Consider the following 17,997-nt stretch of genomic DNA (forward strand, 5'->3'; position numbering starts at 1 on the left):
AACGATGTTACACTTTCCAATTTTGTATCATTATGAACCTTTATGTATCATCTATTTTCAAAAATTTACAGCATCAACTATCTTCATTAATCTATGCAAACATTCTCATTATATTACATTATAATTTATGATAAATGATAAAATTAAGATTATTCATTGCATTCTATCCAAGAAGGTAATTAAAGTGGCATTATATTTTTTATCATACGTGACTTTGTTTGACTCAAAACCATGGTTTTTAGTGCATTTCTCTCTCCCCCAGTCACCGAGTTGGGTCTTATCACTAGATTATATAACTAGATGGCATTTTAGTCACGTAACTTCTGTAGATTTTTGGTTTTTTCTTCTCTCTTTTTTCTTTTTCATTTAAAATGTGGTCTTCTTTTGTCATGTAAAACTGACGAGTATCTATCATTCTGAGCCTCGAGAAGGACACTACACCTGTTGAACATAGACTTTCTGTGTTCTGACATTTCTTCTTCTGTGCACATAATTAACTGATATTTTAAGGTTTAGTCTTAATTTTATTTATGTTTTGCAAAACATCAAACTGTTATTCTTTACTCATGTTTAATTATTTAAATGTAATTCAGTTGATTGATTTTACTATCATATATAGTACACACCAATTATTGAGAGCTCATCACAGTTGCTAAGGAAACAGTGTTCAAATTGATTAAAGCATACTACAGTTTCATAGCAGATTATTCAACTTCACATTACTGCTATACCAGACATCAGAACAAAGCAACAGTTTATGCAGAAAGAGGTTTCTGAGTTTATGCAGTTCATGCCGTATATATATATAAAAAGAACTTGAGAAATACCATAATCAATTATATAAACATACATAGAAAAAGAACACAAAATCAAGTAACAAAAAGGCCAAAAGAACAAGCTTGAATCCAACACATATGTTTATTTATGAAATAAGTACACACATGTATAGGTATTATTAATTGTATATTATTTTTTTGTATTGGTATATTTGATCCTGAGGGTGGTGTGATGCCATCAAGGTTTGGGTTTATTCTTCTGAGTGTAGATATAATCGACATGCGCAGCTAGTGTTCTTCTCATCAAACATTCCTCAGTTTCTTCTTCGCAAAACTCTCCGTCTACCTCTGCCTTCAGTATTCAAACATGCCAATTCTCAAAACCAGAAAAAATGAACAAAGAACAAACAAACAACTATAGTATTTATCAGACACAGCAATTCATGATCTGATGCTAAAGGAAAATATTTGGACTTACATAACAGTCAATTTTCTGAAGTCACTCATACCCAGAAAAGATTACAGAAGAAAGTTTCACAAGGATTGATTCATTTAACTGTATCTAGATGGATGAAATCAAAGTGAGAAGAAATTAGACGTACCTCATGCAAAGAAGAGAAAGTGTTGAGTGAAGGGTGTGGACGTGAGGCATGGATGAGGTTGAAGCTTAGGAGAAGAAGCAAAGTGAAGAAAGTGGCTTGTTTAGACATGCTGAACTTTCTAATCTTATTGTTTATCACTCAGATTCTGAGTTGAGTGGGAAGAGAGTGTATATATAGAGAAATGAATAGAGGGTATGTTTGGGATTGAGAGTGTAAACACAACCACAAAGAACCCTATCTACACTTCAAACATAAAATTCTCGTGTCTGAAACTTTGTTGACTTTTTACTCCCATTTTGAATGTAGTTTGTATTTTCCAAGGAAGAAATTGATGTTTCTCCTTCTACATATACTTTTACATAGGTTAAGTAAAACATAACAAAATGGTCGAATAAATGTATTTGGTCACAAGTTTATTAAATTTTAGCAGTTTCCAGTGTATTTCTATAAATTAATTTAATTAGGTTAAAAGAATTAATATTGGATACTAGGTTTGTTTTTCATATGCATATTTTTATACAATAACAAGTTAAAATATTATTGTATTAAGAGGATGATTTATTATAATTATAAACATTCTAATATTTAAGATCGTGTAATTTAATCAAATAGTTAATTACATTCTTTCATATTATTTTGCTTGCTCAATAATTAATTGACATTTTTTTAATTTATAAATTTTGTCAGTTTACAAATTTTAAGTTAATTATGAATTAGCTTTTCTTAAGAGGTTAATTCTCACTTTTTTTTTTACTTATTTAATTTTTTTTATAGGAGACAGTTAAATATCGGAAATTTTGAAGAGTCTATAAGATAAAAACATCACGATGATAAAAATTGAAAATTAAATTTATCAACTATACAATTTGCTATATAAAATTAAAGATAGTTTAAATTAGTATTATATAAACGCCTGAATTGTGTTGTATAATAAAAATTAAAAATTTTAAACACTGAAATTTAAAGTGTCAAGAAAACTCGTAATTACTTTAAAAAACTTAAGTAATTTTTTTATTTGCAAAATTATTTATAAAATAAAAGCACAACAATATATTCATGATAAATGATTACAATAAAAGGTGATATTTAAATTAAAGGAAATGCATCATTCGTTTCTTAACCTTTTAAGTCACTACAAAAACACATTTATATGTCATGATATTTTTATGATGATGACAAGGTCATTACAAAAAGGGGGAAATTCTTTGACAAAAATTAAATTTTTGTGACGAATTCTGTTTTATAAATGTATATGATGCATTTCAAAATGAGTACATACTACCTTGTTAAAAGAAATTGTTAAGTTGTCCTTGCTTAAACACACTTAAAACAATGGTACTTATTAAAAAAATTGTTATTATCGTTAAGTGAAATTGTTAACTTGTCACTTAGTATTGAAGACCCTTAAGATATTTTCTCGATATAGATCAAATTTAATCTATTAAAATATAAATTAAAACATCTTCAAAATTTGTGTAACAGTTAATTTCAAGAAGTGATATTGGTTTATTGTTTTATTTACAAAAAAATATAAGAAAAAATTGCGCATGAGGTTTAATAATAAATTGCATCTCTCTAAAATTAATTTTTAATTGTCTGTCGAATATTTGTACTTTTCCTTGTAGTGTATGTAACTTGTGAATATTATTTTAAAAATATTATTTGGAACATAAATAAAAAAAGTTAATATTATATAAAAGATAAAAACAATACTTATTTTAAGTTTTTTTTACACTTATTATGAACTAATAATTAATTTGAAAAAAAAAATTTACTTGCATATTTTCTTTTAACTCATCCGGAACCTACCTCATGAAAAAAATAATACATAATATACATTCAGACAAACTTTTACATAATAATTTCTCGAGAAAAAAATAGTATTCGGAGAAATTAAAATTTTCAATTTTTCCTCTTATTTTTTCTCTCAGTGAACAGATGAAAGCAAATCACTCCAAAGTCCAAACTAATTTGTTGAAACTCTCTCATACAATTTCTTCAAATTTAATTTTTAACTTATGCATCAAAACATTTTAAGTTACCAACAAATAAAAGTTGAGACTGAGAACAGTTTATGTGTGCATTCCTCCTCGTATAATCTTTCGAATTTTAATAATTAAATTTTTTTCAAATTTTCTAACTTCAAAACGGATAATATCTCATGTACAGATACAATGATTAACTCTAATAGTATTATTATTAATTCCACATTCACATTTAATAATAATTAATAATAATTAATAATAATCAAATAGATGATAAAATTTTCACATAGACGAATTCGGTAGCACAATTCGGAAAACTCAGCAATATTGTTTAATTAGTCATTTAATGTGCCAAACGTTTTCTATAGTTTCTCCAATAGCTACGACCCGAATTAAAATATAAAAATTAATAATTTTTTTTAATTAAAATTAATTTTTTGATAATGCAAAATTTTCATCACACTTGCACTGAATGATAAAACTGAAGCAAGATTGAAGAAAAGGAGTTTATTAATATATGAAAAAGAAGCAGAGAGAAATTACGATTCCATCAATCGTGTTGACCCTCTTTAGCATTTTGAGTGTAGATGTAATCAAGATGTGCAGCTAGAGTTCTTTTTCTCAAACATTCTTCTGCCCCTTCTTCACAGATCTCATCTTCTATCTCAACCCTTGAAACACCCTTCAATTCAAACGACCCAATCAGAGAATGAAAAATCAAATTAGAGAATGAAGAAAATTAAATTTACCCCATCAAAGAAAGAGTTAGGACGTGAGGCATCGATTAAACTGAAGCTCAATAGAAGAGCCAAACTGAAGAAGATGGCTACTTTACTCATTTTTCACTTCACTCTCTTTTTTTTCTATCGCTTGTTATTTTCTTTCTTTCGATTGCCTTTTTATAATACAAAAAAATTAGGGTTTTTTTGGGATTCATAATGTAAGCTCCACAAACATTAAATGTAATTAATTTTAGGTTAATAAAATCTTATTCTCTCCCATATCAATTAATTAATAATTATTAATAATAAGAATCACAAACGTATTTTTTTTCTCTTCTTTTACCATGTTAGGTAAATCGTATTGAAACAAATTGAAAATCTTGATCCGTCTTGCCAGTAGATGAAACAGCCAGTTGTTGACACGTCAGTCTACTGATTTTTTTAATTATTTTTCAAAAATATTTATTTTAAGAATTTATATATGTATATATATTTTTTAAGATTTCAATTGAGTGATTAATGTTTTTAATCGGATAAATTAAAATAATTACTTTTATTTCTTTAATTACTTTATTATAATTAATAGTTAGAAATTAATTAAATGTTAATGATTTAAATTACCATATAATTATATATTTACATATTTACAGTAATATATTATAAAAAAGTTAACCTAGATCATTGGTTTACTGATTTGACATACAAGAAAGAGTAGATCATTGGATTGAAAATATTAACGTGACCTCCAAATCTTAACATAGTAAGAGATCGATTTATGGATTCTAACTTATTTTGTCAACTTTAATTAATAAGTTTCAGAAAATAAAATTTATTTTAAAAATTTGAGTATTTTGTTATTGGAATATAGAATTCTTTATAACAGATTTTATGATGTCTTGTAGATCTCCCTTTGGTTATGATATTGTTTCACCGTTCTTTAAAATATTTTTTTCATGACATATAATACTAATTTACCTCTTTAACGATTACTTTTTTAAATTCAAACAATTATTCATAATAAAAAATTATTTTTTTAATTTAATATTTATGATAAAAATATTTATATAATAAAAAATATTTTATAATTTAACAAATTTTCTAACAAATGAAAAAATAAACATAGCTTGTAGTGCACAATGTATGTTTTCGCTAGTGGATAATAAATGTCGTAAGCTAAATTATATATATATATATATATATATATATATATATATATATATAAACATCTGGAATGAATAATTATTTTAAATATGTGATTGAAACTTGGTAACACTTTTGATTCGGTAGTATATATATACATTATGATATTATATTTTATTTAACATTTTGTTATGTTGTAAATTTGATGTTTTCTCAAAGATTGGTTGCAGTTAAAGTGTTAAGCTTAAATTTGTTTGACGACTTTATCTCTTTGGAAATTTAGATTTGAACAAATAAACAATAAAATTCCACAAGAAAAAATATAATTGATAAAAAGATAAAAATATGATTTAAATTAGGGTGTGATTTCGATTTTCCTGGAAATAATAATTGGGCTAGCTTAAATGAATTTGGGATCAGAACTCCATGAAGACATTTCTTTCTTCACCCCCTAAATTTCTTATTGCATTCACATAGGGGTGATGAAATAATGTATTTGTCCTTATCTTTTATATTTAATTTTTCTTGTTTTTATCTCAGTCGTGTACTCCTTTTACATGTTCATGAATGCATTTCTATTTCCTACTATGATTTCTTCCAGGGCAAGTTTAATTTTATTGCCAACAATTTTTTTTTTGTTGAAAAGCACCTTCTGAATTATATACCATTTAAAATGTATGTTTTATTTTTTATTTCAGAAAAAAATAGAATCCAAAATATAAATTTTTATTTCAAAATTTCATTTTAAAATAAAAATTTTAATTTTAGGTTATACATTTTAAGATATAAAAATATTAATGTTTAATGTTTTGATTATATAATTTAGACTTAATTAGTAGTTTTGTTTTTATATTTAGACTCGTGTTCACTTTGATTATATTTTTTATTCAATTAAGCCTAAATATTTGTTAAATATAATTAATTTGGATTTTGAAGATGAAAAATGATTCAAAAATATTGACATATGTTACCTTTTAAATAAATTCAACTTTAATTTAACAAAAATAAATAAATTAATTCTATTTAACAAACTTTAAGACTTAATTAAATAAAAAAATTAATATTAAAATGAATCATACATCTAAACCAAAATAGTGATTAAAGTTGAAACTGAAAATTGTAAATTTTAAGTCTAAATTTGTGAGGGAGCAGAAAGAAATCTACTACACCCATAAAACCAAAAGCATCCAAGCCGAAGGTCAAATTGGTCATTATCAGTAAGGCCTTGTTCACTTGAAGGGATTTGGGGAGAGTAATTGGAGAGATTTTAGAGGATTTGAAGATAAATTTTTTTGTTGTTTATTTGAGTGAATTTGGAGGTAAATTAGAGTGTATTTGGAAGTAAAATTTGTAAGAATTAGTGTAGGATTTTATTGACGTGACAAATTAAAAAAATTTACTTCCAAATCCACTCTCGTTTACCTCCAAATTCACTCAAATAAACAATAAAAAATTTTATCTTGAAATCCTCTCAAATCCTCTCAATTACTCTCCCACAATGCATTGAAGTGAATAAAGGAGAAGTGCCGTGATATAGTAGATACTTATTATATAGAATTAAGAAAATTTCAGTTAATATGTTTTTGTTTATAATTATTACAAAAAATAGTTTGGGATTTTAATCAGATTCTTTTTTGGTTGCTTTTATAAATGCTATAATATATAAACATATTTTCAATAATCGGTAAAATAACTTAAATTAATGCTTCTATAATATTGATTTCCAGATAAAACTTTGATATATAAGCATATTTCCAAATCTAAAATAAAAGACATGGCGAGAAAGGAAATTCGATATGTGACGAAAAGAAAATAATATGTTCATATCTACAAGTGTAAAATAAGTCACTCTAGACTAGCTCGATAAAACTAATAGAATACTTAAAATATTTTATTAGGTTAGTCCAACTCATTCTTTTATACGTATGTTGAACTATCGAATTCTTTTAACTTTTTAAAATAAAATAAAATATATACTTTTAGAATTAGAATTATCATAATAAAATTACTTTTAATTTTAAATATAATTTTTTGATTATATGATTTGCAAGTGGTCTTAATGCATTATAATTTTTTGTTTATTTTAATGGTAAGACCTACTTAGGGATTTGATTTGTTTATGATGGTTGTCACTTTCGATTTACCATATTAAATTTAGGTATTGGGAATGTGAGTTGATTATAATAAGCATGAAGTGATCGAGAAGGTTGAAGGGATAATCAAGAAAGAAAGGCAATGATGAATGGTGCATAAAGTATGCTACATTCACATGATATCCACACCTTCACCTACACACTTCAAATTAGGTCACCATAAAACAATATTTCTAACAACTATCACCAATCATTCTCATGCCCAAATCGCATCTCTACCATAATCTAACAAAAACATATATCTAATTCACAAACTCTTTCATAAAATATGTTATAACAAAAAACATGTATACTTTTTTTTATGTGATAAATGAAGCTATATACAAGTGGATTATATAATATAACTTTCATATATTATTTATTGCGAATGAAGTTTTACATTACTTTTATAAGTTGCGGAACGAAATGACTTATAATTTAATTTAAGAACAAAATATTTTCTAATATGAGAAAATCTCAGTATAAATTAAAAATTTACGGTACATGGTCCAATCAAATCTTTCGCTAATAATAATTAATGAAAATATCACAAGTTATCTTGAAACTTTCAAGAATTAATAAAAACTATTTTGTCCACCAACAAAGTGGATAACAACACAGAAAATCTCAATAAATATTTAACTAAACAACAAAATAAACCTAATATATAAGATATGGTATAAAACATTTTCTTCAAATTAGTTTTCTTACATTTTTAGTGACTTTTTTCTTTTTTTTCTTATCAAAGAAGACATAGACATTCACAACACTAGTCTCTTTGTCTCTAATTTTATTTTCCTCTTAAAATCTGATACAAAGAATTGTATAATTTTAAATTGGATAATCAAGACTTATGAAGAAAAATAATATTTTTTTTCTTTTTTTATCAAGTGCAAACGTAATAAATTGGTGACCCTACGTACATAAAGAAAAAGAGTTTGATAATATTTCACTGTTGTGTAATAAAAAGCTTAATTAATAAAAGATCAAACTTACCATTTTAAGTTGCGTTGGTCAAATGAATATTTTGTTAAAATCAAATTGAAATGTAAAATTGTTGCCTTTTTTTTTCTTCTGCCATCCTTTGAAAGCAATATTCTGAACCAATTATTACTGGGCCCTTCCCATGGCCTGCAGGCCCATTACTGCAATTAGCACTATTGTTTGTTTCTATTTTAATATCATCACCATCATCATCACTACACCAAAACAATCAATAGTACTAATGTCATTGACACCCAATTCTTCTGTTTTTAACAACACACCATCTATATTTTCTGTGCTCTCTTAAAATATCATTATTATTCAATTGTCACATCAACAAATTCAAAGTCATTGAGGGACTAAATTCATATAATTATGATATTTAGATGGCCCAATCAATAGTTATTCACTTAATTATACTTTCAATTGGTGTTTAACTTTTTTTTTATTTAGCTTGATCCCTCTTATTTTAATTATGTTAATTTTACCATTAATATTTATAGGAGATATGGACAAAACTATTGCCTAATATACTTTAAATAAATATTAAAAAATTTCACATGTTTCTAATTCATAAAATTAGGTAAATATGTTTTTAGTTATTCAATTTTTTTATATAATAATCTTCCGCACTTAAAAATACCTTTTTTTTTATGTAATATGACACTTGGACACAACTTAAACAAGGGTCATGGGATCATTTATAATCATTTATGTTAACATCACACGTCTTGATAAACTAAAATATATATTGAGAACATTAATTATTTTTTTTAATTTGAGAAACTAAAATATATATAAAAAAGTTTATTCCAAATCTCATAAAGTAAAAATACAATTAAACAAACATTAAATGTCAAGAACAAATAAATCCAAATTGTTAAATGAAAACAAAAAGGAAGCCTAATTGGGGGAGTGAAAAAGACTAAATTGAATTTCCATTATATTAGGACACCAAGATTGCAATTAAGATTATTATTATTTTTTTAATTTTGTCAATGTTCATCTATATAATCAAATTACACAGTTATAACTAAACCTAGCAAAAGTTCATTAGCTACCAAAACCTTCACCATCTTCTTCTGGTTGTGGCCACTTCAACAGTAGCCATGGCAGCCACCACCACCTCCTCCACGAACGGCTTCTTCACTCTCCGATCAACAAATAGCAGCGAAAATGGTGGCGAAAACAAGGTCAGAGGTTGCGGAAAACCTGATGGGGTGGCCATGTGGTTCATCAATGGCGTCACAACAGCTTTCTTTGCCTCCTTGGAACATTGCTGCATCAGAATTGCCACCCAAGAAGATGTCGATGAGGCCAACGACGACATGCCGTTGATCCTCAACGACGGAAACCTCCGCCACCGCCCCGCCGCCGCCACCACCACCGGAAAAAGGAAAGTGAAAGGAAAGAAAAGTTAACATTTTTCTTTTTGACCCACCTGACAGTAAAAGTCAACGTCTCTCTTTTCTTGGTAAGTGTTGATGTTTTATATAATATAGTGTGAGGAAGTTCTTGGAGTTATGTAATTTCAGCACTGTGAATGAAAAAAACTGGACACCTTTTTCATTCATTGCTTTTGGATATATACAGAGAATGTTTTAAGTTTGCTGGGAAAAAAAATGTTCTTGTAAGCTTGATTGATTTCAAATGCTAAAAGGGTTAACAACTTCAACTGGTTTGGTTGTTGAAATTCTCGACATTCTTGATATTCAGCAATCTTAGTGACAGATTTTAAACTCAGAAGTTTTAGATTGAGTTCTATTCAAACAAGGCAAAGCAGATTGATGAAAAGAAAATACCAGAAACATTAAAACCAATGTGGGTGTGGAATTTCTGAAAAATTAATGATCGAATTTGGAACATTATTACTTGGACCATCATGATCATGCGGGTTTTGTTTTGAGTTCATGTTTGTGAGAAGAATTAGCAGTCATTATTGAAGATTGAGCACGCTCTAACAATCATTATGAGATAAACTTGAAGAAAAAGTTTAAGGTTAAAGATGGTTTGAAATTTTTTGTTTGAAAAAAGAAAAGCTGTTGCTGTGTTTGTGTGTCCCTAACATGTTCAAGATATTCAATGATGTGGTCTTCTTGGTCATGATCATCGCCATCTTTCACTGGGTAAAGTTTCTTTTACTTTTTTTCTACTTTCTTTTCCGTCACAAAAGTGATACGAAGTCCGAGAAAAAGTGAATGTGCGTCAGAGTAGATCGAAATTATTGCTCCTTTTTCGAATTTCATCGGTTTTTTTCTTCTTTCACAAATATGGTAATAGGGTTATGACTTAAAATATATGTTTTTGAACTGTGATTAGAAAAAATGGAAATTTTTAAAAGAGGAAAAATTAGAGGGATGCTGGGGAAATTTGGGAAGCACGTGAAGAATATAGGGTAGATGATGATAAATTATAATTTTAGAAAATACACTTTTAGGTAATAGAATAGTTGAGTAGGTTAAATAGTAGTTATGTCATTATTATTTAATAATTTTGGTTGGATTATCTCTCCCAAAAAAAATAAAAAATTCAATTTATTTATATTAAATTAAGTCATCATATTATTCAACCTAATAAACACTCTTATTAATACTTATTAAATACTACACTTTAGTTAACTCTAAAAATGTTTAAAGATTACATATTTCTCTACTTACAATTTAAATTCAAACGTTTTAGACATTTTGAGAAACATAGGGATAATATATAGAAAGAAAGTTTAGGAATTAAGGCTAGGATTGAATCAAAATATGAAAAACCTTCTTAACTTTACATATATGCATTTCCGATTTGTAAAAGCCTAAACTTTAAACTAAAGAGAATGGGCCACATCAGAAAGTAATAGGCCCAGTGGCCTTTAACCCAAAACGCACGAAATAAACCCAAAACGCAAGAAGCTTTCGTTATAGGCCGAAAGCTGTCTCGAGAACAGAAAGACAGTGTGTGATAGGAAGCATCGAGTGGGAAAGGGAGATTCTAGGGCTTCATGGAGACCCGTCACCGGAGCGAGGTGCTACCTTCACCGGAGGCAAGGAAGAAGACCGGAGGAGCACGGATAACAGGTTAGTAAACAAAACTCCTAGCTTGATTTAAGAAAAGAAAACTGATGTTATTATTTGAAATGAGCATGAAAAATTACAACTGTCTGTGTGAGGGAAAACTCTATTTATAGAGTTCAAGAGGGAAGGGAAAACAAACGGAAAACAAAACAGAAAACAGAATAACTAAACCTAACAAGGTTACTGTATTCAAAAACAGTAATCAAATAAAACTGTAATATTTAATAGCCTCCCCTCAAGCTGGATGGTGTATAGTTGCCAGTCCAAGCTTGGGAACAATCGATCCGAACCGAACTCGGTGAGGAAACTTGGTAAAGATGTCTGCTAGTTGTTCATCTGAGCGAATGGGAAGAAGATGTAGAAGGTTAGCTTGCACTTTTTCACGAACAACATGGCAATCAAGCTCTATATGCTTGGTTCTTTCGTGAAAGCTCTGATTATGAGCTATATGTCTGGCTGATTTGTTGTCACAGTATAGAGCTGGAATTCCAGCTTCCTTAATCTGTAAGTCCTCTAATAGATAGTGAATCCATTGTAGCTCGCAAGTAGTGGCTGCCAAAGCACGATATTCAGCCTCAGTAGAGGACCTGGAGACAGTGCTCTGTTTCTTTGATTTCCAAGAGATGAGTGATGATCCAAGGAAGACACAGAAACCTGTAGTGGACCTCCTAGTATTTGGACAAGTTGCCCAATCTGAATCACTGAAGGCCTTTAGCTGTATGGGAGAGTCAGCAGGAAAGAATAATCCTTCTGAGGGTTTAGACTTTATGTACCTAAGGACATGCTGGATAGCCCGATAATGATAATCAGTAGGAGATTGTATAAATTGGCTTAGCAAATTAATAGAAAAACACAAATCAGGTCTAGTGTTAGTGAGATAAAGCAACTTCCCTATCAATCTTCGATAGGAGGTTGGATCTTTCAAATAGCTGTCATTTCTGTACAGAGTACTCGTGTCACTCAAAAAAGGAGTTGAACAGGGCTTGCAATTCAGCATTCCTGTCTCTTCAAGTATGTCTAAGGCATATTTTCTTTGAGACAAATGAATTCCTTTCTTGGACCTCGCCACCTCCAGCCCTAGGAAATATTTAAGTTCTCCTAGATCCTTTACTTGGAATCTGTTATGCAAAAGGCTTTTTATGTGACTGATTTCTGTCATGGAATTCCCTGCTAATATAATATCATCAACATAAACAAGCAAGGCTGTGAAACCAGTAGGTGTGTCTTTGATAAAGAGAGAGTGATCACTTTTTGACTGTATATAGCTAACAGAGGTGAGGAAACTGGACAGCTTCTCAAACCACTGTCTACTAGCCTGTTTTAAGCCATATAGGGACTTAGTTAGTCTGCAGACTTGACCTTCTTTGTGAACATTAAGACCAGGGGGTGGTTCCATGTAGACTTCCTCTTTTAGGTCTCCATGAAGGAATGCATTATTCACATCTAGTTGATGTAAAAACCAGTTTTTAGAAGCTGCCAGTGCAATGAGTAATCTAACGGTAGTTAGCTTGGCAACAGGGGAGAATGTGTCCAAATAATCTATCCCTTCTTGCTGGGTGTAACCCTTAGCAACTAGGCGGGCCTTGTATCTTTCTATGGTGCCATCAGCCTTGTATTTAATCTTGTAAACCCATCTGCATCCAATTGCAGTCTTCCCTTGAGGAAGCTGTGTTAGAAACCATGTGTTATTGTCCTGCAAGGCTTTAATTTCTTTGCGCATTGCTTCTGCCCATTCACTCACCCCTTTGGCCTCATTATAAGAGTGGGGCTCACTGTTAGCAGTGATAGCCATGGTATATCTTGAGTGTTTTTCTGTCAAAGAATCACAACATAATAGATCAGAAATGGGGTAAGGTGTTTTAAATTTATTTTTCACAGACAAGGATTGATTAACCTGATGAATGTAGTCATCTAGATATCCTGGAGGCTTTCGGATCCTATCAGATCTCCTGTAGCCATGATCCCCTTCACTGTTATTGATTTCATTATCAATCCTATTCTCTTCAACAACATCATGCTGTATCTCTTCTTCTGCACGCCTTTCATCATTATTGGAGGCAGGACTGCCTAGGGAATCATGGAAGAAAGTGATTCTGTCAGCTTCTTCATCATTCACACTTGGGTTGTTCTGCTGATGCTTCCAAGGAAAAATGTCTTCATAGAAAACAACATTCCTGCTTATAAAAAGTTCTCTAGTGTTGATGTCAAGGACAATATAACCCTTGACTCCACTTTTGTATCCAAGGAAAATTCCTTTCCTTGCTCTAGGGTCAAGTTTGGTCCTGCCAGCTTCTAGGGTGGAAGCAAAACAGAGACATCCAAAAGTCTTTAAGTCTAAATAAGTGGGGGGAACATTATAGATACGATCATAAGGGGTTTTATTGTTAAGAATGGGAGTAGGCAATCTATTTATGAGATAGACTGCATGGCTCACAGCATAGGACCAATAGCTATTAGGGATGTTGGATTGAAACATAAGACTACGGGTAACATTTAGAATGTGTTGGTGCTTACGTTCAACAACAGAGTTTTGCTCAGGGGTCTCCACACAACTAGTTTGATGACTAATACCATGCAAGTCATATAAATTGACACAGTTGAACTCGGGTCCATTATCAGTTCTAACAGTCTTAATCATTTTTCCAAACTGATTCTTAATTTTAATAATAAAATTCTGTAATAAGTCTCTAGTTTGGCCCTTGGTGTTCATCAAAAATATCCATGTATGTCGGCTATAATCATCAACAATAGTAAGAAAATATTTATGCCCATGAACAGAAGAAACAGAAAAAGGACCCCATATGTCACAGTGAATCATTTCAAAACATGCAGTAGATAAGGAATTGCTTATGGGAAAAGGCAATTTATGTTGTTTAGCATAGTGGCAAACATCACAAACAGTATCATTATTCATTTGAACATAAGGAAAATGTTCACAAATCTGTTTGACAGTCTTGTGTCCAGGATGGCCAAGTCTATAGTGCCATAGATTTACATCAACATGTTTAAAAGAAAGAACAGATCCTGGAACAATGCACTGGTTAGGATTCTGAAAATTTTGTAGATAGTAAAGGCCCTTGTAAGAGTTAGCACACCCAATCATCCTCAATGTAGAGTTCTCCCTTATCTGACAAAGCTCAGAAGAAAAAATTAGGCTACAATTCAAGTCTCTTATAAGACTTTGAACAGAAATTAAATTGAAAGAAAAATCAGGGATATAAAGCACATTAAAGATAATAAAATCTTTAGAAAACTGAACAGTTCCTGCATGTTTGGCAGTAATAACAGAATTATTAGGCAATTTAACAGTAACGGGTTTAATCTTATAGAAGGTGACAAAATTCCCTTTCTCATGGGTTACATGATCAGTGGCCCCAGTATCAATAATCCAAGAAAGATTACCTGGGTTGTCTTCCTTGTCATTCCTCTGCATTTGATTGATCTTATGTGTAGGCTCATCAGCTTTCTCAATCAGTTTTAGAACTTTTTCAATTTGCTCTGGGGTGAGCTTGTTAAAAACAGTGCTGGTGTCTCCCTGACGAGTATTCTCTGATCCAGAATTGCTTTGGCAGACATTAGTAGAGTTCCAGCCATTGTTTTTCTCTTGATTGCTATCATTCTTTTTGTACCAAGGTGGAAAACCATGCTTGGAGTAGCACTCATCCACAGTGTGATTCATCTTGTTGCAGTAAGAGCACTGTTTTCCGTAATTAGGATTCTTTCCTCTCCCTCTGCCCAAACTATGTGACCCAGCACCACGACCTTGATTTTTCCAGGTCTGGTCTGTTTTCCAGCTGCTGTTCTTGTTAGTAACATTGGCTATGACTTTACTGGTTTCAGTAGAGTGATTATGGCTGGCAGTGCCAGATACAGACCTTTCTTGTCTTTCTTGCTGCATAATGAGGGAGAAAACACGATTGATGTTTGGTAAAGGTTCCATCAACAAAATCTGGGTCCTGACAGTATTATAGGTATCATTTAACCCTTTTAAAAAACATATAACGTGCTCTACTTCTCTATATTTTAGAGAAGTTCTTGAGAGTTCACAGCTGCAAGGGATATCACAGGTGCAGTTGGGTATGGGTCGAAGGGATTCCAGTTCTTCCCAGAGAATTTTTAAGTCAGTAAAGAATTGATTAACAGTTCTTTCCCCTTGTTTGATTGAATGAATGTCTTGGAGAAGGTCAGAAATTTTAAAATAGTCACCTTTAGAGAATCTCTCCTTTAACTCATCCCATAATTCTTTGGCTTCTTCAACATATATTACACTTTCTGCAATTTCTGGAGAAAGTGTTTTTACAATCCACGAGAGTACCATCATGTTGCATCTTTCCCATGCATCAAACAAGGCTTCAGTTTTCTTGGGTTTCTTGATAGACCCATCGATAAATTTGATTTTATTTTTGGATAGGAGTGCTCTTCTCATGCTTCTGCTCCAAGAAGAGTAATTATTCTCACCCAGTACTTGAGAAATGAGGGTTAATCCTGGATTCTCCCCTGGGTGTAGGTAGAAAGGACTGGCAGGCTGGTCTGCAGTATCCATGGTAAAAGAAAGCAAGAAACTAATCAAGAAACATCAAAGAACGAAATCTGGGCAGCGGAAGTGAGTTTCTGCTCTTGATACCATAAAGAGAATGGGCCACATCAGAAAGTAATAGGCCCAGTGGCCTTTAACCCAAAACGCACGAAATAAACCCAAAACGCAAGAAGCTTTCGTTATAGGCCGAAAGCTGTCTCGAGAACAGAAAGACAGTGTGTGATAGGAAGCATCGAGTGGGAAAGGGAGATTCTAGGGCTTCATGGAGACCCGTCACCGGAGCGAGGTGCTACCTTCACCGGAGGCAAGGAAGAAGACCGGAGGAGCACGGATAACAGGTTAGTAAACAAAACTCCTAGCTTGATTTAAGAAAAGAAAACTGATGTTATTATTTGAAATGAGCATGAAAAATTACAACTGTCTGTGTGAGGGAAAACTCTATTTATAGAGTTCAAGAGGGAAGGGAAAACAAACGGAAAACAAAACAGAAAACAGAATAACTAAACCTAACAAGGTTACTGTATTCAAAAACAGTAATCAAATAAAACTGTAATATTTAATATAAACCATAGCTTAATAATAAAAAAAATACAAAAACTCAATATTTAATTAAGATTTGGATAATGGTGTGGTAATGTTTACGAGAAATTTATTATAGATGGTTGTTGATAGAGAATTTTAATAATTAGTATGAAAATATATCATTGGTTCAAAAAGGATTTTACTCGTAAATAAGAATTTTTAAATATGGATTATATTAAACTAAAATATTTAAATATTTTTTATTCGAATATTCCTATTTTTAATTAAAATTATGTATGTTATTTTCAGTAGACATTGTAACAATGATATCGATTTTAGTATGTTATTCTTCATATTGCAAATCCTATTTTGAAAGCTATTCTTTATCTATGGTGACTTTTGAATGATATTAATTGTTTTTAAATTCTTTAATTTGAAAAATATTATCCGCTTTATCAAACCTAGTCTTGTTTGAATTCCGTCTACTATGTGCTTTCTGATTTTTTTATTTGTCAAGCATTATTTGTATCTATTGCTTTCAAATCTTTGTCTTACCGTAATAACTTTCTAACATTGTTTATGAAACTTTAAGCATTACACAATACTTATTGAATATAATATCTCATTATTTTAATGATTAATTGAAGGTTAAGATATTATTTTATCTCATGCTTGATTTTTTTTTACTTTATCTATGATTCACTAAAATATAATTGAGTCATTTTCAACATAACTGAAAAAAAAATCTTGTAATATATATATATATATATATATATATATATATATATATATATATATATATATATTGTTTACTTTCAAATTATTCTTGCATGACTATTTTACTTATTTGAGCATTTACAATATGTCTAAATAATATTGTCCCAATCTTAACAATTCTAAACCAAATGAAGTTAAAAGAAGATTTAAATATGAAAAGCATCATCACTCATTCTCTTTCTAAAAAACTTTAGTTGACTAAATTTATGTATAAACTATTAAAATGATGAACTAAACATATGTATGGTATAAATTGTAAAAGAATTACCATTCAAAACCATATAAAATACATAAGAAGGGATATGATTAATTGTGTATTAATATTTTTTTAAAAACCTTTTACAAAGCTTTGTTTAATAAATACACACAAATAAAGTTTAAAGTTGAACAAATGCATAGTCAAACAAGTATTCTAAACGACTACTACATTTGAAAATTATCTGTCTTATCCAACTTCAAATTAACATAGGTATTACTTTTAGATATTTTTTCAACGATTATTTATTTTTTTAAATATCTCATTTCAAGATTAGTTAACATTAAGTAATAAAAAAATAGAGAGATTTGCTTAAGATATTTGTATACTAATTTACCTAAAACCATAAGTTATATATAGTTTTTACAATATAATCAAGTTTTAATAATGGAGATCAATACTGAAAAGTAAAAAATAGGTAATTATTTAGACTAAACTATTTTCTGATAAACAACAAGTATTATTTGTATTTAATCACTTATAACTAAATATAAGTATTTTCTAT

The 17,997-nt window shown here is 29.9% G+C and overlaps 1 protein-coding gene, 1 long non-coding RNA gene and 1 pseudogene across 2 annotated transcripts; 1 reads left to right on the forward strand and 2 right to left on the reverse strand.

Annotated features, from left to right (window-relative positions):
- Positions 1-802: 802 nt before the first annotated feature.
- On the reverse strand, positions 803-1,599 carry LOC124832064 (phytosulfokines-like; annotated as a pseudogene).
- Positions 1,600-3,855: 2,256 nt separating this feature from the next.
- On the reverse strand, positions 3,856-4,244 carry LOC124832065 (uncharacterized). The gene is made up of 2 exons (XR_015785308.1): positions 4,113-4,244; positions 3,856-4,045 (listed from the first exon to the last, which is right to left on the reverse strand). It is a non-coding gene; the product is annotated as an uncharacterized LOC124832065 (long non-coding RNA).
- Positions 4,245-9,375: 5,131 nt separating this feature from the next.
- LOC148204852 (uncharacterized) lies at positions 9,376-10,012 on the forward strand. The gene has a single exon (XM_088107363.1). The coding sequence runs from the start codon at positions 9,451-9,453 to the stop codon at positions 9,760-9,762; it is 312 nt and encodes a 103-aa protein (XP_087963489.1). The 5' UTR covers positions 9,376-9,450; the 3' UTR covers positions 9,763-10,012.
- Positions 10,013-17,997: the final 7,985 nt, after the last annotated feature.

Source organism: Vigna umbellata, chromosome 1 (assembly GCF_029865625.1).
Source record: "Vigna umbellata cultivar VRB3 chromosome 1, Vumbellata_1.0, whole genome shotgun sequence".
NCBI lineage: Eukaryota > Viridiplantae > Streptophyta > Magnoliopsida > Fabales > Fabaceae > Vigna > Vigna umbellata.

Coding starts and splice junctions, on each gene's coding strand:
- LOC148204852 (XM_088107363.1), top strand. CDS start 9,451: ATGGCAGCCACCACCACCTCCTCCACGAACGGCTTCTTCACTCTCCGA.